Source organism: Globicephala melas, chromosome 4, assembly GCF_963455315.2.
Source record: "Globicephala melas chromosome 4, mGloMel1.2, whole genome shotgun sequence".
Taxonomy (NCBI): Eukaryota; Metazoa; Chordata; class Mammalia; order Artiodactyla; family Delphinidae; genus Globicephala; species Globicephala melas.
In genome coordinates this window covers 132,315,513-132,340,522 of record NC_083317.1, presented here as the reverse complement: position 1 = coordinate 132,340,522, position 25,010 = coordinate 132,315,513, and the positions used below count along the sequence as shown (strand labels likewise).

The following is a 25,010-nucleotide window of genomic DNA, read 5'->3' as shown; positions in this document are numbered from 1 at the left end:
TACATAAAAATTCTATCCTAGATTCTTATAAACATCGGTATATGAAATTATAAGAATTATCTGTCATGAGGGTAGTAAATTGAAAGTAAGTGTTTAAAACCACTAAAAACTTTCCTGTTAGCATTTTAACTCTTTGATCTCAGGCATTTATTTAAACTTTTAGTTGGAGTGAGTTTTTTTCTTTCAAAAGAACTTTAGTATTTTTGAGCATTGTGGTTTTGGGTAATGGTATATGTTTGATTATATAGCTATTTGCAGTATTCTTTGCTACTAAAATTTTAGTGTCCTGAGAATTTATTAATGACCATCTGGAATATAGATGTCTTTGAGTTTAGCTTAGATTGCCAAGTGAATTTAGGAAACTGTTTACTTCAAATGCATAATAAGGAAGTAGCATTTTTGGACTATTAGTTTAGGCATCTAATCCTTAACTGTTAAGATTGGGTCACTTAAAATTTTAGATGGATTTCTAAAGAAATATAAACTCAAGAAATTAGTACTGTGTAACTTTTTATGACATCTGCCCCCTTAGATTTCTGCCTTGAAAAATAACTAAATATTTTTAAAACTTAGAGCAATGTAATTGAAGCTGCTCCAGATATGAAAAGAGAGAGTGAAAAGGAATGGTACTTTGGCAATGCAGACAAAGAAAGGAGTGGCCCATATGGATTTCATGAGGTATGTGTTTGGGAGAAACTTTGATGGAAGTCTTAGTCATTTTTTATATCCTCCTGATAGCACATATAGAGATGTGGAATATTTTAAATCTATGATTTGATTTACTGTCATCAGCTCCAAGGACTCTGCCATTCTATTTCCACATAAAGGACGAGATGACTTGTATTTCTAGACACACATACACACAAAATCATGTCTTCAAATCTTACTGTTTAAAAGCTATTGTTATGACACTGCTAATTATTAGAGAAATACAAATCAAAACTGCAATGAGATACCACTTCATACCAGTCAGAACGGCCATCATTAAAAAGTCTACAAATAACATTTGCTAGAGAGGGTGTGGAGAAAAGGGAACACTCCTGCACTGTTGGTGGGAATGTAAGCTGGTACAGCCACTGTGGAAAACAGTGTGGAGGTTCCTCAAAAACCTAAAAACAGAGTTGCCATATGATCCAGCAATCCCACTCCTGGGCATATATCTGGACAAAACTATAATTCAAATAGATATGTGCACCCCTATGTTTATAGCAGCACTATTCACAATAGCCAAGACATGGAAACAACCTAAATGTCCACCGACAGTTGAATGGATAAAGTAGATGTGGTACATATATACAATGGAATATTACTCAGCCATAAAAAAGAACAAAATAATGCCATTTGCAGCAACATGGATGCAACTAGAGATTGTCATACTAAGTGAAGTTCATACTAAGTGAAGTAAGTCAGAAAGAGAAAGATACCATATGATATCACTTATATGTGGAATCTAAAATATGATATAAATGAACTTATTTATGAAACAGAAACAGATTCACAGGCGTAGAAAACAGACTTGTAATTGCCAAGGGGGAGGGGGAATGAGGGGAGGGTTGGAGTGGGAGTTTGGCATTATCAGATGCAAACTAGTTTATGTAGAATGGATAAACAAGGTCCTACTGTATAGCACAGGAAACTATATTCAATGTTCTGGGATAAACCATAATGGAAAAGAATATAAAAAGTATATATATATAACTGAATCACTTTGCAGTATAGCAGAAATTAACACATTATAAACAACTATACTTCAATTAAAAATAATTTTAAAAATTAAAAATAAAAGTTATGGAAGTAGCACTCAGGTTTTTAATGACTTTTGTATAATAATTATGTTAAGCTATAATGCTTCTTTATGGTATGAACAGGTAAGTTTTAATATACAGTCTTAAATTCATTGAAAATTGCCTATACACTCCAAGGGCAATTTCCATCTTAATTAACATCTGGTGATGTTTGGTCCTGCCAACTTGGCTTCCAATTCTTGGCTTCCCAGGCTCAGTCGGAATTTAGTCAAAGATAGTTTTATAGAAGACCAGCCTTCCACTTATATATAATTTGGTTGCTTTATACTCTGCCTATGGTGTTTATTCTTTCCAGTGTTCCTTATGCTCTGCAGTTTGGCCAACTAAATGGTTATTTTCTGATATTAGCAGCCAAATTTGAGTTCCTGAAGGCCTGTCAACAGAAGTCTTTTGCTTTCTAATAGTGAATTTGTATGTGTATTTCATAGTTCAGTTTATATTTTCTGTAAAATAGAAAACATTAGCAAACCTTTTCATTTTGTTTGGTCTGCTTGTAATAATGATGCCTTCCATTCATTTAGATGCAAGAATTGTGGACCAAAGGAATGTTAAATGCAAAAACCAGGTGCTGGGCTCAAGGCATGGATGGATGGCGACCACTTCAGGCAATACCCCAGCTTAAGTGGTGTCTGTTAGCCAGTGGACAGGCTGTACTAAATGAAACTGACCTTGCTACCCTTATATTGAACATGTTGATCACAATGTGTGGATATTTTCCAAGCAGGTAAAATGTAATTGAACATTTCCATGGTTAACAAGGACTCTAAAACATCTTGTTCTCCCCATTTGTATGGGTGCTTGCTAAGGCATGGGATTGTTCTAGTGACTTAGAGCAAAGGTTTTCTATTTGTGGCTTTGCGGGAATGCTGCTTTGGATTTTGGAGCTTTTTGAAGCAAGATATAAGAAAATAATTTGCAAATTTTATTGATAAAGTAAGCTAAAAAGCAACTTTCTCTGGGAAACTTCAAATAATGTTACAAAATTGAGGCTTACTAGCAGCTCTCTAGCAACAGTAACAATTGTCATATTCATTGAATCAGGTATGAAAGTTTTGAAATGAACACTCTGTGATTCATAGACCAGTGGTGAGTGCCTAGTGACTGCTCCTGATCTGTCAGGTTAGCCTCTCCTGGTTTAAGAACATGAGTCTAGGCCCACATCTTGCCCCGCTTGACTAGTGAAGGTGAGACTTTGTTATCCAGTGATAGTCATAATTATAACCCTTGCATGGAACTTTTCAATTTTTCAAACTTTTCAGTCAAAATTTGCATATATATCATCTTGTTTTATTACTATAGTAAAGATACTTTCTGATGGAATTTAATGAGTAATTGTTAATTTTATAGCATTCGAGGCTTTTATAGTTCCAGTTCTCTTTAAAATTCAGAGCAGGCTTAAAAACATACAATTAGTATTTAGAAGTAATGTAGCACTAAAATTGAGGCTACACTTGGAAAATACTGAGAGTAGTTAAATTAAGGTTTACATTTATTGAAAAAGTTTGATATGCCCTTTGGGGGGAATATCCACTGACAGTGTGTTGGAAAACTCCAAGTTTAAATAATAAATAAGAGTCTCTGGCTGTTCTAGGGTACTGTTTTTCAAGGAAATCTTTTGGAAGGAAATGAAGTCATATTAAGCAGCCAAATAGATTTAAACCAAAATACCTAATCATGTTCCCAGCTGTATGAGAGCTTAGTCTTCATTAACAAAAATGTAAGGTAACATGCTTCATGCCTAGTAGAATGTCATATGCTCTGAACATACAAATCTTAATAAATATATTAAATGTTGACCATAAAAAAATGTTTTTCTAGGGATCAAGATAATGCCATCATTCGACCTTTACCTAGAGTGAAAAGGCTGCTGTCAGACAATGCTTGCCTTCCCCATATTATTCAGGTAAGTTACTTTTATGTTATAAACTAGGAACAATATTTTAAGAATCATTTTCCCTTATTTAAGTTTATTGTGAGCCCCAGTCTTTGTCTTATTGTAGTATGTTCCATTTTCAAAAGGCCTGAATTATACTTACCTCACTTACTCCTAATTGAGTTGATATTCTGAATATACTGTGGAAGGTTGTGTATCCAAGAGCCTAGACATGGGAAGCTTCCATGCTCCAGAATTATTCTCATAAGGTTTTATTTATTATCTGTTCTTAAAATCACAACATTGTAATAACTGAAAGGTGACAGTTTGTGGTGCATGTTGGTGTTGTTAGGGGTACTGGGAAGCACACCAGCATCCCACAGATGTGGGCATGGTGGGTTATATCTTAAGAAATAGTTACAGCAGTCTTGTCAGCTTGCCTCAGAGTATTTGAGTCTTAGTTATATGTTATCATGGATAACAACTAATCCAAAGCATTGAGTTGAAATTATGTAGGATATACTAAGTATCTTTTCTTTCTTTCTTATTGTTATTCTGCTCTTTGGGAATTAAGCTACTTAAACTCCAGATGAGCCCTAAGTCAGGTCACAGAGATGTCAGGTCACTGTTTCTCTCCTGTCTATAGATTATTCTGTCAAATCTAATTTTTTTATATTAACCACACATGGTGTGGCTTTAAAATATGTCAGTAACTTGTGCCATTTGTATCTCTCAGTTGTACATTGGTGTGAAAAGGGAGAGGAGAGTTACTCAGTATATTTTTACATTCACCAATAGTGAAAGTCACTGGTAATGAAAAAGGCTTCTGAATATGACAGTACCTTAACAACTTTTAAAAGAATTTTCCCCAACTTCTGTTATTTAAGCATACCAGCATTTCAACATTTGTGCGCTTTTCTGTTGTGGGCATTTCTTTTCAGAGCCTTAATTGAAAGCCACTACCACCCTGGCCTGTGTGTGTCTGCAGCTGCATATGTGAAGTGGTACAAGGAGAGGGATTTGTTCTCTATCCCGGCCTCTCTCCTGTAGAGAAAGGACCATGCCTAGAAAATCTGTCTCTCCCAAACATTTTCCCAAGACTTATGAAACTGAAAGGAAAGAAGCAAGGTTGAATTTCAGGCCAGGGAGAATTGACTGAAAAACAGATTTTAAGAGGTGTGGTCAGTGTAACATGAAACTTTGGGGGGAAGATCTATTTTAATTAACAAAAATTTTTAATAGTAACTGAGCAAGCAGGAAGATTGAAGAAATTTAGTGATAAACCTAGCTGCTTTTAACAGTATATGCCTCCCATATTTTTTTATACTGAGTTCAAAAAAACATTTCTTAGAAGCTGTTTTTGTTTTCACTTAATTTTCTATATTCTGGGAGGCCTTATTCTTGCTAAGCACAGTTAGGCAGTTGTAGCGGTTTTTAGGAACATTATCTATCTACATTGCTTGGTACAGATTTCTGTACATCATTTGACTGTAAGAGCAATCACCAGTTTTACCATCTGATACAGCTTCAGAATTTTTGGAGTCGTCTAAGATACAGTGAATGAATGTCCTAGGTTTTCTGATATAGTCACAATTTCAAATATTCTAGGTTGTTGCCTGTTAATTCCTGTATTTTTGTTAGAGTGATATCGAATCTTAAACACAAACACCATTAACACTAGGGAAAATCCTGTGTTATTATATCTCAGTTTTTCTTTTGTAAAGTATATCATAGTACTGTTTTACTATGTATAATCTAAATACTTCGTTGAATAGGTAAGACACCAAAAACAGAGAAATTTAAATTACTTACTTAAAAGACATATGGCTATTCAGTCTCATACACTGAATCTAGAACTTTGACCCCTAATCTGAGCTAGTACTTATTCTTGTTATTGTAATTTTTTACTGGTAGCATTTGACTCCAAATTGGGAATTCTTCAGAAGTAAGTGTTTATAGGAAATTGAAATGCCACTTTTATTAAAGAAATTTAATAAGTTTTATCTTATCAGGTGTTTAGTCATAGCAATACTGTATGCTTTTTTTTTATTAGCCCAGATTCATTCCAGTGATCCCAGATAGTTCCTTCAGTATTGCTAGCTCAGATTTCTGTAAACCACATATCTTGGTACTTTCTGGTAGTGGCACTACTGGTATTTGGTTACCCTCTTGCCTTGTACCTGCACTTGTAGATCTGTTTTTTAGTGCTGTTTCACTGAAAGCTGTTCTCTGCTCAGCTCTTTTGAGTTCTCAGATAGTCTTCAGAGGATGCTTCCTTTCAAATCAACTGACCTGAAACTAACCCAAAGGGTAGCTACTTTTTTTTTCTTCTTTTGTCATTAACAGAGAAATCCATTCAGGAAGATTCCTGCACAGGAAATAATTTTATCTATAATCATGACAAAGCAGCTTCAGGCATGTTTGCACTTTTTATGAATAAGTTTTGATCAATTCTTTATTAATATTTTACTATCTCTGCATTAAATGCTATAAAATATTTTTCAAATCTGTTTAGAACCTGGTAGACAAGCATACTGAGTCTGATTTTTATTTTGTTACACTACTTATGAGAAACTGTAACCCCAGCACATGAAATGCATAAACCTAAGATGAATGGTGATGTTGCAAGTTTTTTACAGCCCAATAACCAGACATTTTATTTCGTTTTTTTTAGCTACTGCTGACCTTTGACCCTATCCTTGTTGAGAAGGTTGCAGTTTTGTTATATCGTATTATGCAAGATAACCCACAGTTACCTCGACTTTATCTTAGTGGAGTATTTTTCTTTATCATGATGTATACAGGTTCCAATGTGCTTCCTGTTGCTCGGTAAGAACTCTAGTGATAATCTATTTGAAATTACTTGAATTGTACATGGACAGGTTTATTAAATTAGTTTTTTGTGAGCATATCATTGTATTTATTAAATTTTTCTTTATAAGAGCTGTTTATATGTGTCTGAAAATTTGAAAGTTAGAAGAATAGGGGAGGACTTACCTGGTGGCGCAGTGGTTAAGAATCTGCCTGCCAATGCAGGGTACACGGGTTCGAGCCCTGGTCTGGGAAGATCCCACATGCCACAGCGCAACTAAGCCCGTGCACCACAACTACTGAGCTTGCACTGTAGAGCCCACGAGCTACAACTAGTGAGCCCACGTGCCACAACTACTGAAGCCGTGTGCCTAGAGCCCGTGCTCTGCAACAAGAGAAGCCACTGCAATGAGAAACCTGCGCACCGCAACAAAGAGTAGCCCCTGCTCACCACAGCTAGAGAAAGCCCACGCGCAGCAACAAAGACCCAACGCAGCCAAAAATAAATAAATTAAAAAAAAAAGAATAGGGGAAAAATTATTCAGAATTACACCATTTTACCACATCTAACATAAGAATTGTATCATCTAGTATTTTAATCATACAGATTTAACTATATTCATATTATATACAGTTTTACATTTTGCTTTTTTCTTAAAATTGAGTAATTTTTTAATATTAATACATAACTGTAATATGACCATAATTTAAATTTTTTTCTAATTCATTTAAGTTCTTGCCTTAATTAGAAATTAAACTGTTTGGGAATATGGATTTACAAGTTGCCTTTTGTGGCTCTTATTTACATATAAAAGATGTGGTCTTAAACAACAAGGTCATACTGTATAGCACAGGGCACTATATTCAATATCCTTTGATAAAACATAATGGAAAAGAATATTAAAAAAAAGAATGTCTATATGTGTATGAGTCACTTTGCTGTACAGCAGAGACTGGCACAACATTATAAATCAACTATTCTTAAAAAAAATCTGGTCTTAGAAAACTGAGGTTACTAAATCTATATCAGTTCCTATACCTGATAAGTAATTTTCTTTTTCCTAGATTTTTGAAGTACACACATACCAAACAGGCTTTCAAGTCAGAGGAGGTAAGGCAAATTAATCCTCTGAATACGTGACTTAATACTGGGGAAGCTGTCTGGGCACTAAAGTTTACTTAGCTGTGAATTTTCCTTCCTTCCTTTCCTTATAAGCACTTGAGGGCAGGTATTGTTTTATTTTTTGCATTCCTTGTGGTACCTTGCACATAGAAAGTTTACGCTAATATTTTTAAAATGAAAATAAATTTTGCCTATTAGAATTAATAATTAAATTGTAGATATGAATTATAACCTGGCATTGCTATGAATATAATTTGTTCCCTTAGTGTAAAATTTACATTAGTAATGTTCATAAATAATTCAGTATATACCTGAGTCTCATATAGTCAGCTCAGATTCAGTAAGACTTCCACCTTCTTTTTGTTCATATCCCAACATGTTAGAAGTGCTAAGTTTCTTTTTTGAAGCTACTTAATTCTTCAGGTGCTCTCAAGTATTATTGCCATTTTACTGGGGAGGAAAAGTAGGAATCCAAAAAAAAGATAAGACTTATCCAGGTAGCTCTGACAAAATGTAGCTTTATACCTGCATTTTACAGATATTTATTGTAAACACATAACTGAATTGTGTTTGAAATTTTGTTAGGCTTTTCATGGAACATTGATTTTCATATTTTATTGAGAGCAGAATAAACCAAAACTAGACCACTGTTTAAGAGACTAACCAAGGAATGTTACACCAGTCTGACAACAGACACAAGACCAAAACTGCATGTTTTATAGAGAGGCCAGTAAAGCCCTAGAAAGTTATCTGTCTACAGTCTAATAATACTAAAGTGATACCCATGGAAGTATGATTTCCATAGCTTTATGCAAATAGAAAATGAGAATATAAAGTTTTTAAAAAATTTGCCCCTATTGTTACCACCTTAATGTAACATTAGGCACTTTTAATCATTCTTTTTTTTCCTTTTTTTCTGTGAAGTTATGCATATGTAATCTTTTTCTTCAAATTTTATAATATGAGAAACTATATACATCATTTTCCCTAACAATATTTTGAATTACAGCCAAACAATATTTGTTTATAGCAGAACTCTAGATGTAGGAATTATGAAATAATAGTATTCTAAAGAAGAAGCAATTCTTCACCCCAAAGTTTAACAGATAGTCAGTTTATGGCTTTTATTAGTAAAAAGCCTGAAAATATTCATCATCTAATTTGTCTTTGCACTAAGTGGTAAAACCATGTCTGGATTTTTTCCCCCCTGTCTCTCTGTCAGATCCTAGAAGAATAAAACATCCTCAGTTTGCCTAGAAGGAAATAAGAAAAGTATTCATAGTCTTTAGGAATTTTTTCCATCAGGTAAAGAAACGAGTTTAAAATTTTAGCATGATAAATATGAACATTACCCTGACTTCATTTGGCCAGTCAGAGAATATGGAGTTCTTAGTACAGTTAATTATAATTACTTTGTATAGAAATACTCCATCTAAATTCTAGCCACATTTCATGAGGATAGGCTCTTTAAGATCTCAATTTTTCTGGACTTATTTTTGAAAACAGAAGCAGGTGCAGGTGGGAACTACAGCCAACGATGTAACACAGAATAATTGATGTAAATCTTTGCAGAGTCTTCCTTGTGTTGTTCATTACTGTTATACATGGTCAAAGGCTAATTGTGCTAAATAATGTTGGCAACACCTGACCGATGAGGAGGTTAAGGCTACTGCAGGGTTAGAGCGGGTAGTTCCACCTTGGAGTTCATGCCAAGCCAGTTTATACCAGACACCTTGCACTTCTCATTTTGCCATTTTTCCATTTAAATTTCAAAAGCATAAAAGCAGTATGTTCCAGTTATTTTCCTTTCTTAAAATGTTCTCTAACCCCAATTCATTTATTAGAAAACTGAAAGATAACTTTAGTGTTTCTGATTACGTTTTGTTTTTTTTTTTTTTAAAGACGAAAGGACAAGATATTTTTCAGAGAAGTATACTTGGGCACATTCTACCAGAAGCAATGGTTTGTTACTTAGAAAATTACGAGGCTGAAAAGTTTGCTGAGATTTTTCTAGGAGAATTTGATACTCCAGAAGCAATCTGGAGCAGTGAAATGAGGTAAATAGCCAGCTGATTGTATTTTATACACAGAATCTTTGCCTCTTCCCATCTGGTTTGACTTCTGTGAAAAGATTTCCTTTCACTAGTTACATAATCTAAAGCTACAGTAGTCATTGGTGCCAAATCAGGTGACTGCTGTTGACAAGGCCCTGAGCTTTTTTCTGTTCTAAGATGATTTGACAAAATTACTGTTACCTTAATAGAGCTTTATATAAGGGTGGAGCCTATTACCACTGGTGCTTTTAGACAATGAATTAATATCTATGTAAGGGATATATAGGAATAAAATCAAGACACTCCTTCTGGGTATTTGGAAATAGAACTGTACCCCACTAATTAAAAACTATGCCCACATGGAATGGATCAGTCTAGAGATACCCACAATCATTTTAGAATGAGGGCTCCCTAGCCAGCACATATTGACCATAATCTGGAGGTTAGCAGGAGAATGCCATAGGAAAAGCCTGTTTCCACCAAGAAAAAGGAGAGGCCCAGAAGCAGATGTCAGTGTCCAGGCAGGCACTGTCCAGGAAAGACTCGGCAGTTAATGGTTCCAGTGTCAAGTCTGGCTCTCTGGAGAACCCCTTGGTCTTCTTAGCTGGATGGCAGTTGATCTTCTGAGTCAGTTACTCACTCTTCTTTGGCTGACTCATACTCACAATGCCACCTGCTCGTCATCATTTGGCTTCTCTGATAGGTTGACCTACAGGCTTGGCATATGCTAGCCATCAATTTGAATATATTCTGTATGAATATTCATATAGAAAATTGAAAATTTTCAATTTGAAAATTGAAATTTCATATTGAAAATATTCATATTTTTCATTGGGAACAAATGTATAGGAACATGAATACGTTTATTACAGTTATTCTGTATAATATTTTTCTCCGGAGATTGGTTAGTATGAGTCTCTCATCTAAAAGATGTAGCTCTCTGTATACTGAGCAAATCAATTTTCTGCTTAGCTGAGGGCCAGATCCCAGGTTGTGCTACATTAACTAAAATAAAGACCAGGCAGTGAGCTTCTTTGGGGTGATAGCTAACTTGATTCTGTGGCTGTGCCCTCATGCATGCAGATTCCATACCATTTGACTTTCTAATGACTGAATTTTCAATAAGAAGGACTGATATTGTCAGCCTTTTTCTCTATGGTCTTCTTTATAGATCATATTACAAATAAGTTTATATCCATGGAGTGTTTTTACATAGTAAGTTTAGAATACTCTGAGTAACATTCTTACAAGCTCTCATTTTAGGCCAATAACTAAGTTATTCTGAAGAAGATCCATTTAATTACCTTGAATGATTACCTGTCTTAACCTTTTCTTTAAAATAGAATAAAATAATGCCTTCATAATGCTTGGAGACTTTTCTAATTGTAGGCGCCTTATGATAGAGAAGATTGCTGCCCATCTTGCTGATTTCACACCTCGTCTTCAGAGTAACACAAGAGCACTTTATCAATATTGTCCCATCCCAGTTATCAACTACCCACAGCTAGAAAATGAACTATTTTGTAATATTTATTACCTCAAACAACTTTGTGATACAATCCGGTTTCCAGATTGGCCAATTAAAGACCCGGTAAGTCAGCAGATTAATTTTTGCCTTCTTAAACCGTAAAAAAACCTCTAATCACTTCTGGGTATTTCTTCTTTCTGTGATAAGAAGGATAATAGCTTTCTTAAATATTCCTCCTTACTTAAGCACTGTGTAATTCTTTCTTAAATATTCCTCCTTACTTAAGCACTGTGTAATTCTGAGTGTAGTTCAGTACATTTGGGTAAATCCCAAACTGAAAGAGTTTTTTCAGGGAGCATAAAAGGACTTTACAATCTTGATCTTTTGTGACAAAAACAAAACAAACTCAATTTCATGTATATAATACAATTACATACTATAATAGCTTGGTGGAAGCTCATCTTTATAGGAGATTCATTAAGCTCACAGATGCTGGAGTTAGGCAGTCTGGGGTTGAGTTTCAGTTTGGCCATTAATGGCTCTGTATGTACATTCAGTGTACCGCTTGACTTCTCTAAGCCTCAGTTATGGTAATAGTACTACTACTACCAATAGCAACTGTTTCATGTGGTGGTTGGTAAGATTAAGTGAGAATTCATATAAAAAAACACAGCATATTCCTGGCACACACTGGAGGCAGTAAGTGTGACTTGCACATTTGTATAGTAGTATCTGCTGTCGCAGTGCCCTTGGGACCCGTCCAACTTGAGCCCCTGGATACCTAGTGAAAGCCTGGAATAAAGTAGGCCTGGGTGCCCCTGTTGGTCTGTTACTATAGCAGAGGTTTTACCATTACCCTTACCATCAGAAGACTTAAGAACAATTGCCATTTGTACCACCAGGCACTGCCTCTTTACAGTGCAATGACCAAATGAAGGCAGGTAGACACTGCTGCTTGTTCCGGATTCAACATGAGATAGCAGAAAAAGTGTGGGCTTTTTAGTCAGACCTAGGTTTGAATCCAGCTCCATCACTTATTAACTGGGAAGTATGCAGCTGTCTCTCAGAACCTCAATGTTTTCATGTATTACTGAAATTTTATATAAGAATTAAATCTGCAGTCTGTAAAGCACATACCTTCTTGGCACATAGGCATGCAGCAAATATTAGCCCTCTTCTTCTCACCCCTACCCAGACTCCCTTGTGTTCACTATCCCTTATGTTTGTTTGAATACCAGTATACCAGTAATTATGTTAGATCACCTTGAGAAGCATGCGATCATATACTGCTTCCTCTCTTACTACAGTGAATGCTAATTCCAAAGTTTTCCGTACTTTCTGAACGTTTCTTTAACAGTTAAAAGTAGAGACAGGGCTTCCCTGGTGGCGCAGTGGTTGAGAGTCCATCTGCCGATGCAGGGGACACGGGTTTGTGCCCCGGTCCGAGAAGATCCCACATGCCGCGGAGCAGCTGGGCCCGTGAGCCATGGCTGCTGAGCCTGCGCGTCCGGAGCCTGTGCTCTGCAACGGGAGAGGCCACAACAGTGAGAGGCCCGTGTACTGAAAAAAAAAAAAAAAAAAAAGTAGAGACAAAAATTGGCAGAGAATTAAAATATCACTTTAGGGACTTCCCTGGTGGTCCAGCGGTAAAAGAATCTGCCTTACAATGCAGGGGACGCGAGTTCAATCTCTGGTCAGGGAACTAAGATCCCACATGCCACGGGGCAACTAAGCCCGGGCACCACAACTACTGAGCTCTCGCGCCTCAAGTAGAGCTCACGTGCTCTGGAACCCGCGCATCACAACTACGGAGCCCATGTCCTCTGGAGCCGCCTGTCACAACTAGAGAAGCGAGAAACCCACACACCACAACTAGAGAGAAGCCTGCGTGCTGCAGCAAAGGATCCCGCATGCCTCAACGAAGATCCTGTGTGCAGCAACTAAGACCTGACACGGCCAAAAATAAATTAAAAAAAAAAATTAAAATTAATAAATAAATAATAAAATATTACTTTTAAAAAATATAGCCCCATAACAAATACCTTGCTATCTGACCATTTAACAGTGCTAGAAGGTGATTTTGGTTATTTGTATTTTAGAAAGCTGTTAATTGGTTAGCCTAGAAATGTCAGTTGAAATAAATACAGCACAACAATTCTGTAATTTAAAAATTATATTCTGAAATAGTTTTACTTTAATAGATATAAATTTTAATTCTCTGTCTTTAAGGTTAAGCTTCTAAAAGATACCCTTGATGCCTGGAAGAAGGAAGTAGAAAAGAAGCCACCTACAATGTCAATAGATGATGCTTATGAAGTGCTTAATCTCCCTCAAGGACAGGGACCGTGAGTCATTTTCAGTATCATCTTCCTCCTTCTTGCAGTTTGTGTTATACATGAGGAAGAGATTTGACAACAGTGTGTCTAGGATCGTAAATGACAAACGTATAGGAAAGAATGCAGATTTAATTTATCATCAGTGAAGTTTTATAGTAGAATAGATATGTTAGAGAAAAAGTTTAAAAGACATTTTAAGTATAGACTGAATTTGTTCATTTTTGACAAGGCTGATAGTTAAAATAACTTAGAATTATAGTTTGAAGTGACTATTTGAAAAGTTAGTTTAAAATTCTTAGTTCTTCAAAACCTAAATATGGTTTTGTAATTTGAAGTGAATATGGTAACCTTGCATAGGGAATGTTTAGGTTTTATCTTTTATGTGTAAAGATAACACATAGGAATCATCTTACTTAAATCTTACTGGGTTTAATTTGATATCTACTATATGATCATATACAGTAAAAGTAAGATTCTTAAAATATCATTTTAGATGATTGTGTAAGTACTTTCTTGCACCTTACTTAAGCACTTTTAGATGATTTTAGATGATTGTGTAAGTATTTTCTTGCACCTTACTTAATTCATGAAACAGTTTTCCTATTTTGTAGGCATGATGAGAGCAAGATTAGAAAAGCTTACTTCAGACTTGCACAGAAGTACCACCCTGATAAGAATCCAGAAGGGAGGGTATGTACTGCCTTTGGAATTAGGGCTTTGGGGTTGACTTGCTTTTGCTTTATTACTATTTCAGGCAGAGGAAAGATACGCTCATCTTATGCGCCAGTGTCTGCCTCATAATATATGTCCAGTATATGTTTAATTAACCTCTGACCCACGTGCCCAAGTTTTCAGCGTAAATGATCTTCTCTCATTTTATCAAAAGGACTACACTGTGACTAGTAACTTTTGGGTTTTATTCTCTTTCCTTACCCATGTCGGTTTGAGAATTAACTCTAATGGGCAGTCACATGAATAACTGAAAATTAGGATATGGGTGAACTTAATTCATTTGTAGTGATGCCATTGCCACCCAGATTGCTTTGGGTAATTTATTTTTTTCTAATGACATCCAACTTCATATCACTCTTAATGAAAAAGTAGAAAATTTGCTTCAGACTTAAAGTCATCTGCTGCCAGCATTCCCTGATCTTGTCTTTTCCAGCTTCCTACTACAGCGCCAATGGAGATTCATAAAAGATAAAATCAGACAAGGACCAATAAAAACAGTACTCATAGTTTGTTGCTAGAAACTTGGAGTAATTTCCACTGATTCAGGGCTAGTGTTTTTTATTAGAGACAGGCAGTATTCCTGAATAGGAAGACAGCATTGAAAAAATGTCACTTTTATATGTTTAAGGCATTTTTAATCAAAAGCCTGGGACATTTTTTGAGAAATCTAAAGCAATTCAAATTCATCTGGGAAAGAAAACAATCAATATAGGAAGAAATTTTGAAATTAGAATTAAGTTGCTAAACTTAAACTACCAGATATTAAAATACTCTATAAAACTGCAATAGTAAAATAGTATTATACTGGCACAAGGATCAACATATAGATAAGGAACATTATAGTATAGTAGTTTAAGAGCACAGATAGAGTCAGACCTGGGTGTGCGTCTTAGCTCTGTGAGCAATGGGCTTTGTGACTTTAGGCAAGCTAACATCTTTAAGGTGAGGTTAATAAGGGTACACACCTCACAAGGCTGTTTTGAGGATTAAGTGAGATAATGTATGTAAAGCATTTAGCACAGTGCCTGCCATAGTGCTCAAAAAACAGTAGTTCTTATCATAACTATTTTTGTAACAACTCAGAAACTATCTCTGGTGTGTATGAGTTTAATATGACATATATGGTATAAGCTACTGAAGAATAATTTTCAGTAAATGGTACTGAGATCATTGAATAAGTATTTGGAAAAAAAAATTGTTTCACCTTAAAAGTATACCACCTATATTACAGTTGGAATGAATCCCTTTATGTAAAAAACAAAACAAAATAGTAACCAAAGAATTTACTGGCAAAATACAAATCATCTGTGTTCTAAGTTGTAATTCGAGATGTTAACAAAAGTTAATTGTCTTTGGTTACATACAGGATATGTTTGAAAAGGTAAATAAAGCCTATGAATTTTTATGTACCAAATCAGCAAAAATAACAGATGGACCAGATCCAGAGAATATAATTTTAATTCTGAAAACACAGAGCATCCTCTTCAACCGTCATAAAGAAGGTAAGGCATGTGTTATTCTCAAATTTTGATTTACCCTCCAGCTAATTCTACCATGCTTCTTGTTTCTGCAGCCTATTTCTAATTATTATTGCAAAAGACTCTTAGAATTGCATTTTAGATATAGTAAAAGAGTAGTTTTCTGTAGTTAGAATAGTTTACATTTCCAACCAGATTTCATTGTTCCGTCCTAAAGTACATTTCTGTTCTCTGGAGGTACTTGGTTAGTTTTTGTCTTTAGCCATTTAGCAGTAAACATATTAACTGAGATATAAAATGGACCTGGCATTTAAGGATCATTAAATGTCTTTTATAAGACTGTACCTATCCATAAACCTCTAAAGGCTGAAAACTCCAAGAGTGTTCTGGTTTTTAAAAAGCAACAGAAACTTTTCAAATGATCCTATATATCCCTTCACACCTCATTTCCTGTGGTAGCTTTCGAAACCCTCTGATCCTGTGGGACAGTTTGAAAAATTTATAGATAAAATAGGTGTGATTTTGTAACCAAAAGTGGGATCCAGCTGCTCACCATTCAAAAGCCAATAAAGAGGCAAGGTTGGTGGAAAGGAAAGTTTGCTTTATTTTGGATGCCAGTAATCAAGGGGGTGGGGTGGAGGAAGGGCAGCTGCCTGTTCAAAGGCTGATTCCCCCCACCCCAAACCAGTGGGCAAGAGGTTTTATAGGCTGAGGGAAGGGGCTACATGCAGAAACAGTCCAGTCAGCTGACAGTCATCCTAAAATTGGTCATGTGGTGGTCTGACCAGTGTCATCTTGATTGCTTTAAGTACAGTTAGTCTTCAGTTCCAGGGTCAGTTTGTTCCCATTTCCTTGAGGCCACTTCTCAGAATTGTGGCAGCTTATGTCATGGCTATAGTCTGGTCATCATGTAGTTAACTTCTTCCACCTGGTAGGAGTTTTCAGTATCTATAAGACAGCTCACAGGATATGGCTCAGAACATTATCTGTAGCCTTTGAGGAGGAACTAAAGGTCCTTGACTTTGCTTAATGACTAAACTATTATTTGGTCTCCTTTGACTGTTTGCCTTTGTTTCTGTATTTCCTCACTTCTCTGATTAAACTTATTCTTCGGCTAAAGTTTTTGCACAGGTGGAGGACATGGAGGGCAAGGACCATAGGGTCCTGCTCTGTTTCAATTTCAGGATACAGGTTATTGGAAATCTCCAGCATGTTTTCAGGGCTATTTAGTAGCAGCCAGAAAGCTAGGAGCACGTTGAGAATTTTTAAGACTCTGTTGAGGGTGGGAGTTGGGTTCAATATGGCATGTGTCCATTGGCTTGGGAACTAAACTTGTCTTACACACAAAGTGGGAGACCCATTTGCTCTATAGGATGATGGGAGAAAAGAGAGGACAGTGGGGATCTGAGATAAGCAGGAGTGTTGGGTAATTGAAGACAAGTAGGGTTCCAGTTTAAGTATTGGAGGGGACAGCGTAGGGATTGAGCAGCTTGGTCATTAGAGAACAGTGATTAATTGATTCACTTTTGCATATGAACTCAACAGAAAACATTTGTAAAGCATTTAGTTATATGGCATTTATCACTAATCAGAATGAGTTTAAAGAAGTCTTTTTCAAACCATTGGTTGTTTTTTGATGGCTGGTAAATCTATATTAGCCACAAGGTGCAGTTGTAGCTCATCATTGGTATATTATCAAGGTCAGAATGTTTTTTCAGGCTGTCTTCCACTTTTCCCAAAGGGGGTTTATACTCAGTAAGTTGGGATGGGGGTCCTGATCTGATAGAACTTAACATTAATTCACTCTTCTTCTTATGTATGTATGTGTTAGGACTACTGGGACCAGTTCCAAGGGGCTTTTTTTTTTTTAAGCCATCTTAGAAATGAGTTAATTTAAAGCAGATTATTTGTCATCTTCAAAAGGCAAAAAGCTTTATGCTGATTTCAAGTGGGATGACAGAGATACTTATAAAGTCAAAGCCAATTAATTTACATATTTCCACCTCATAGTTTAGTTTAAAAAAAAAAGAATGAAAAGAACAGGAATTGAGCACCAGTATATTTCAGATTTCACTTTTAAATTTGCTTGTCAAAATATGGAATTAGCCAAATACAGTTAATAAATTAACTTTCTATTTTGTATTCATAGTAACAAATTATATTCAGTATTTTCAAACATTTATTTTATGATAACTGGTAAAATAGGAAAGTACTCCTGTTATTCAGAAAGCAGAATATAAAATATTCACTCATTTAAATCAAATGTTTCTATCTCTTTATAAAGAGGTATGGGTCTCTGGTGCATTGGCTATGTCTTGCTGTCTGTGATCAGGTGAAAAGTTATAAAGATCACATGGACAACATAGAAAACATAGATATTTTGCAAAGGATCAAAACCACTATACACAAAGTTCAGTTTTAATCTACCAGAAAATACTCTTTTTCTAGTGGAAACATTTTAGAAAAGTCCACCAAACAAGTTTGCTAGTTGAAAAGATCCAAGGGATTTGTACTTGGTTTAATTTCTTTTTATAAACTAGAATTAGGAAACATTTAAGATGTTGCATATTTTAATCTCTTTTTTTTTGGCAACATAATTGAAAGTAGTGTCAAAATTAACTTAGAACCATGATTATTTCAGATTTACAGCCTTATAAATATGCAGGCTACCCCATGCTAATTAGGACAATAACAATGGAAACTTCAGATGACCTCCTTTTCTCAAAAGAATCACCATTGTTGCCTGCTGCTGCAGAGCTGGCTTTCCATACTGTTAACTGCTCAGCCCTCAATGCTGAAGAGCTCAGAAGGGAGAATGGAATTGAGGTAATATGGAATGACCTTTGTCCTTGTCTTCAAGCTAGTTTAGGCAAACTGTATGTCTCTTAGCAATAAATAATTCACCAAGTACAAATACAGTTGATACAGTTTCTTTAATTTTTTGCAACAGATAACAATATTCTGTATATTATAATACCAAAATTAAAATAAATGGAGCTTTATTTCACAACGTGAATTGGAGAATATTGGATTCAAAATTGGTGAGCTTAATATTACTTGCAAAATAGCATAGTGGGATGCTTAAAAAAACTTCAGGGTCCTTTGTTTACTTGTTTATTTAACAAATGTTAATTGAGCAAATATTTCTTTGCCAAGTTTCAGATATTAAAAGGTTATTAATGTTTTATCCCTACCAGAAAAGGCTTTTCAGACTCCAACTCAAAATGGAGAGTTGATGGCTGTCTTCTTTTTCTGCAGGTGTTACAAGAGGCATTTAGTCGCTGTGTGGCTGTCTTGAATCATTCTAGTAAACCAAGTGACATGTCTGTACAGGTAAGACTAAAACATATGGTTCCAAGAAAGTTACGCTAGACTAGTAGTTCAGACTTTAACATCTGTAAGAATCACTTGGAGGGCTCATTAAAACCTGGGTTGCGGGCTTCCCTGGTGGCGCAGTGGTTGGAAGTCCACCTGCCGATGCAGGGGACGCGGGTTCGTGCCCCGTCCGGGAGGATCCCACGTGCCGTGGAGCAGCTGGGCCCGTGGGCCATGGCTGCTGAGCCTGCGCGTCCAGAGCCTGTGCTCCGCAGCGGGAGAGGCCACAGCAGTGAGAGGCCCGCGTACAGCAAAAACAAACAAACAAACAAAAAACCTGGGTTGCTGAGCTCTGCCTCCCAGGTCCCCTGCCCACAGAGTTTCTGATTCAGTATGTGTGGGGTGGGGCGTGAGAATATGCTTTTCTAACAAAATTGCCAAGTGATACTGATGCTGTTGGTCTGTGTATCACACTTTAAGAACCACTGTGCTAAATCATACGTAATCTGTTGGCTTAATTTTTTTTTACCCAGTTTCAAACATTTGTCATTTTGCCATTTTTAGTTCACTTATTTTCTATCCCCTTCCTTAATTTCCTTCTCTACCTCCCTCTCCCATCCCTAGTGTTTTCATTGGCTTTTTTTCTGTTGAATTCTTTAATAGAAAATCCATCAGGAGTTCATTAAGATCACTGTAGATGCATCTTTTTATGTGGCCTTTTGTTTATGCCAGCAAAATTTAGAATATAAAACAATCGAGTACAGGCTTTTGAGTTTCATCCTTATTTTTAAGTACAGTACATTATTAGAATTCTGGACAAAAATACTTTATTCCAGAGGTTGGCAAACTTCTTTTTATAAAGGGCCAGAGAGTAAATATTTGAGGCTTTCAAGTTATGTACAGTCTGTTGCATATTTTTATTTGTGATTTTTGCAACTCTTTCAAAATGTAAAAACCATTCTTAGCTTTCTGGCCATACAAGAACAGGGTTGACTTGGCCTGTTAGCCTTAGCGGCCATGGTTTGCCAACCCTGCATCTATAGGGAATCTTAACCAGAAATACTAATAATTCAATAGAAATGTTCTGTTTAATTTTGGAGTGTCATATATACCATTAAGCATTATTCACGAATCTCCGCTGATTTGATTTCCACTGTCTTAAATAAGGAATGCACATGTGACCTTTTTTTTTTCTCTCTTATGTTGTCTGCAGGTGTGTGGACACATAAGCAAATGCTATAGTGTGGCCGCTCAGTTTGAAGAATGCCGAGAGAAGATCACAGAAATGCCTGGCATCATCAGGGATCTCTGTCGGGTGCTCTATTTTGGCAAGGTAGAGGTCATCTTTACCACTTTCTGGATTCAGTCAGCAGTGGGTTTTCTTGTCAAGTAGCCAGTCCCCAATTTATTAACTAGTTGTTTTCCTAAAATTATTTTCAAGTAAATTACATTTTTCACTAAAGCCTTGCTGTAAATGGTGGCTTTTGTTCCTGGGCTGGCCCACAAAGAGTAAGACTAGAGTGACATATCTAGAGGGAAGTTGGTCTCATGTGAATATTTGAACAGAGGCAGGGAAGCAAGAGAGAAGACTAGACTAAATCAATCTAATGAAAGTAAAGGACCACGTAAAACCTGAAACTTAAGAGTTGAGTCATTGCCTGGTGGAAAAGCTATAGGGATCTGAGAGCTTGCTGTTTCCTCCCAGTCTGGTACTGCCAGGGGAAGTTGTCTGTGGGTGATGTGATAGGTGGCTGGGAAGGAGAGTGATTTCTCAGGTAACTGGGCAGAGTGACAGTTGTGTTGGAATAGAACAGGATTAGGGTGCTGATCTCAGGCTAAGGTATCTAGAAATAAGGAATCTGATGAAAATAATGTCCTCAACTATATTTACTTGATGTCCTTAGAAGTGTTTAATAAGAATGCAAAGTCTGGTATAAAGAAGTAAATCTGTACACCTGCACTAAAGATATCATTGATACACTTAAGATCACTAGCACATGCGTTGCTATTAATGCCTTATCAGTATTTTTAAAAATTAAAAATACAAGAAGTGAAACAAAGAAAACTGTATTCCCAAGTCTTTGACACTAACTAGCCTCAAAGATAGTAATTCTGATACAGATCAAAACCACAATGAGCTATCACCTCACATTAGTGAGACTGGCTATCACCAAAAAGTCTACAAATAATAAATGCTGGAGAGGATGTGGAAAAAAGAGAACCCTCATACACTGTTCACGGGAATGTAAATTGGTACAGTACAGCCACTATGGAAAACAGCATGGAGGTTCCTTAAAAAAACTGAAAATAGAGCTACCATATTATCCAGCAGTTCCACTCCCGGGTACATATCTGGAAAAATGAAAACACTAATTTGAAAAGATACATGTACCCAACGTTTATAGCACTATTTACAATAGCCAAGATATGGAAACAGCCCAGGTGCCCATCAATAGACAATTGGCTTAAGATGTGTATACACACACACACACGCAACAGAATGTTATTCAGCCATAAAAAAGAATGCTGCCATTTGCAGCAACATGAATGGACCTTGAGAATATTAGCTTAATATAATAAGTCAGAGAAAGACAAACACTGTATATCACTTATATTTGGAATCTAAAACATAATACAAATGAATGTATATACAAAACAGAAACAGACTCAGACATAGAAAATAAACTTATGGTTACCAAAGAGAAAAGGGAGAGAGAGGTGAGAAGGGACAAATTAGGAGTATGGGATTAACAAATAAAACTACTATACATAAAACAGATAATAAGGATCTACTGTATAGCATAAGGATTTATACGCAGTATTTTGTAATAACCTATAATGGAATATAATCTGCAAAAAATCAAATCTCTATGCTCTACACCTGAAACTAACACAATATTGTCAATCAACTATACTTCAATTTAAAAATTAATTAATTTTCTAAAAATAGGAATTCTGTGTCTTTTCACAGGGTTACTTTTAATTTTAGGCTTTAAAAGATATAGGATTCAGATATAAACTGGTATTGAAAATATAAGAGGAGGTAAACACACAATAAGTTAGCTAGCTTGACATACATTGGCAGCCTGTTTCTCTTGGGAGCTTTTTTTTTAATCCTGTAATTCCATTATTCTTACTCTCAGAGTATTCCACGAGTAGCAGCTCTTGGGGTAGAATGTGTCAGCTCTTTTGCTGTGGATTTCTGGCTACAGACACACCTATTGCAAGCTGGAATTTTGTGGCATCTGCTTGGTTATCTGTTTAATTATGACTACACACTAGAAGAGAGTGGTATTCAGAAAAGTGAAGAAACAAACCAGCAGGTAACCTTAACACTACTTAAACATTGAATTTGAACCCATACCGTAGGTTAATGCAAAGCAAAGCCCTAGCTCAAAGCCTCAAAGGCATAAACTGTTTTTCAAGATTATTAAGTTTATTGCTCTTTAAGCCCCCAAACTTTTTTGTTGTTGTTGTTGTTATGGTACGCGGGCCCTCTCACTGTTCTGGCCTCTCCTGTTGCGGAGCACAGGCTCCGGACGCGCAGGCTCAGCGGCCATGGCTCACGGGCCCAGCCGCTTCGCGGCATGTGGGATCTTCCCGGACCAGAGCACGAACCCATGTCCCCTGCATCGGCAGGCGGACTCTCAACCACTGCGCCACCAGGGAAGCCCTAAGCCCCAAAACTTTTTATCTTAACCACTTATCCCGGAAGGATTCAAGGCAAGGGAATTTGCAATAGCATATTCTGCACATAACTTAATCTTTTCTTGAGTACTCAGAGTCACCTTTATTTTTGCAAAATTATGGTTGTGTATATCAGGGAGATCCTAACAGTGCTATTGGGGCTAGCTCCCCTAAACACTTGAGAACTTAGGTGATTTTTACAGATATTTTTTTCTGTCCTTTCCTGTTCACTGTCATTCATTACTCATTGTGATATGTGCCTGTAGCGATCAGATCTACCTACCCATCCCTATTCCCCACCCTATCCCCCAATGTGCTTGTTCCAGTTATCTACAACATACCATATTAGGTATAAATGAGTACATAGATTCTGATGGTCTTTCATATAAATAAAAGAATAAGCTCTGATGTCAGTGTTGGGGACTTTTTTGTTTCTTTTTTTTTGCTTTCTGTTCCTTAATATGTTCCATACTGTTTTGATTCCATAAAGGTACTGTTGCCTGTGTAAGATAACAGATCTATTTTAATGTCTTAATGTCTTAATTTTTTTATAACAGGAAGTAGCCAACAGTCTTGCCAAACTGAGTGTCCGTGCTCTGAGTCGCCTTGGAGGGTATCTGCCTGAAGAACAAGCAACACCAGAAAATCCAACCATAAGGAAAAGTGTAGCTGGCATGCTGACCCCCTATGTTGCTAGAAAACTTGCTGTAGTTAGTGCTACTGAGGTATGTGCTTCAGAAGTAGCCTGGGTTTTTGATAAATACTGCAAGATTCTTTAGATAGTAGAGGAATATAACAATGTTGATTGCTCTCGGAAACCTAAAAATTGAAAATGTTCACATGCTTGTTCTCTCAACTAAGAAATTTGGTTTGTTGTTGTGGCTTGATGCTGATGTTATCATATCAGCTCTACAAGTCCAGTCTCTCTGTAAGGGTAGATTAACTTCATGTTTCTCAGCTGTAGAGCTCCCCATAATTCTTGATAATATTGAATCAGAAAGGAACAGGACAAGAGAGTGAACTTGGAATGGACAGAGGACTGGGAGTCAGGAGACCCAGATTCTATTTTTAGCTGTTTGTTATAAGCTATAACTTGCTTACACTCAGCATGGAAATCCTAAAAGTCAGTATATACACACATATGCATTCATGACAAAAATAAGTATGATCGTGGCAGATCGCCCAACCTCTTCTGTGAGAATCATTGAGAAACAATCTAAGCATTAGAGAATTGACCTATAGAAATCCATTAAATAGAATATCTTGAAGCCTCAAATTGTAAAGGTATATGGGAAGACATTAGAAGATGTTTAAAGTATTTTAAGTGAAAAGATTAAATCCCATTTTTGGTATTAAAAAATTGAATGGATGGATCTGTATCAATATGTTAACTGTAGTTATCCCTGAATTGTAGAATTGTAGGCTATTTTATTTCATTTTCTCTGATAATCATCTAATAGTTTTAGAAGAAAAAAGGCCTCAGTGTTCCAAATGTAAAATATTTTTAGAATTTATAAACAGCTTATTTGTTTTTTTAATCTAATCTGATTGAGTCTGTTTTCTGGTGCAAGACACTGCCTTTCAGATCCCCTGAGTAAGAGAGAAGTGCTTTAGATGCCAATCTTGATCTTGGTTCTTTTTCCGGACTTTGTGTTCACCAGTGTGAAGTATTTTGCTGACTGAAAACATTCTTTCCAGAAATACTAACAAGTTGTTGATTAACTACTACAGGAAAGAAAAAAAAAAAGTAACACTTCAAAATTTTGGCCTGGACTCCATCTGGATTTAATAAAATACTTATTTTAAACTGCCACTTCTCAGAGTTTTAAAATTTTCTTCATGATAAATTTTTTCAGTTATTTTACTTAACTGGTAGTTCATGTTTTGAAAACAAGGGTTGGATGTCTTTTTGTAAGATGGAGGTAATAACCCACTGCTTTCCTCCTAGCACAGAGCTCTGTAAATGTAAATTGTAAAAAGTTCTTATTAAAACATTTAGAGAATTCCTGGTATCCCAATGGTTAGGACTCTGCTCTTTCACTGCCGAGGGCCCGGGTTCAGCCCCTAGTCAGGGAACTGATATCCCACAAGCCACAAGGCACAGCCAAAAAACAACAACAAAAAACATTTAAAGGAGAGTTAAATGTCTATGTGTACACTTAAAATTGAGGAGAGCTAAACAAAGGGAAAGCACCCTGGATGGCTAAGCAGGCATAAGCTATGTCTGCAGAACTACAAGGTTTGGCCAAGAAAACCGGAACTGAGTCTCTGCCCGTAAATTTTACTTCCCTTCCTAGGAGTATGCTTCATAAAGACTTAGATTTTGTT

At 36.2% G+C, this 25,010-nt stretch overlaps 1 protein-coding gene across 5 annotated transcripts in view; it reads left to right on the top strand.

The window, feature by feature from the left end:
* The window catches only part of DNAJC13 (DnaJ heat shock protein family (Hsp40) member C13), a 122,341-nt gene that overhangs the window by 61,602 nt on the left and 35,729 nt on the right, over positions 1-25,010 (top strand). For all 5 annotated transcript variants that reach the window (XR_009563829.1, XM_060298609.1, XM_060298610.1 and 2 more), the window contains 15 exons: positions 574-678; positions 2,327-2,529; positions 3,624-3,708; positions 6,353-6,507; positions 7,555-7,600; positions 9,515-9,669; positions 11,056-11,257; positions 13,364-13,479; positions 14,082-14,160; positions 15,569-15,704; positions 18,322-18,506; positions 18,939-19,013; positions 20,209-20,328; positions 22,139-22,318; positions 23,240-23,407. Coding sequence is in view for 4 of the 5 variants with exons in the window: in XM_060298609.1 (XP_060154592.1) it covers positions 574-678; positions 2,327-2,529; positions 3,624-3,708; positions 6,353-6,507; positions 7,555-7,600; positions 9,515-9,669; positions 11,056-11,257; positions 13,364-13,479; positions 14,082-14,160; positions 15,569-15,704; positions 18,322-18,506; positions 18,939-19,013; positions 20,209-20,328; positions 22,139-22,318; positions 23,240-23,407 (2,010 nt within the window). In the remaining variant the exon portion in view is untranslated. The remainder of the gene's footprint in view (positions 1-573; positions 679-2,326; positions 2,530-3,623; positions 3,709-6,352; positions 6,508-7,554; positions 7,601-9,514; positions 9,670-11,055; positions 11,258-13,363; positions 13,480-14,081; positions 14,161-15,568; positions 15,705-18,321; positions 18,507-18,938; positions 19,014-20,208; positions 20,329-22,138; positions 22,319-23,239; positions 23,408-25,010) is intronic.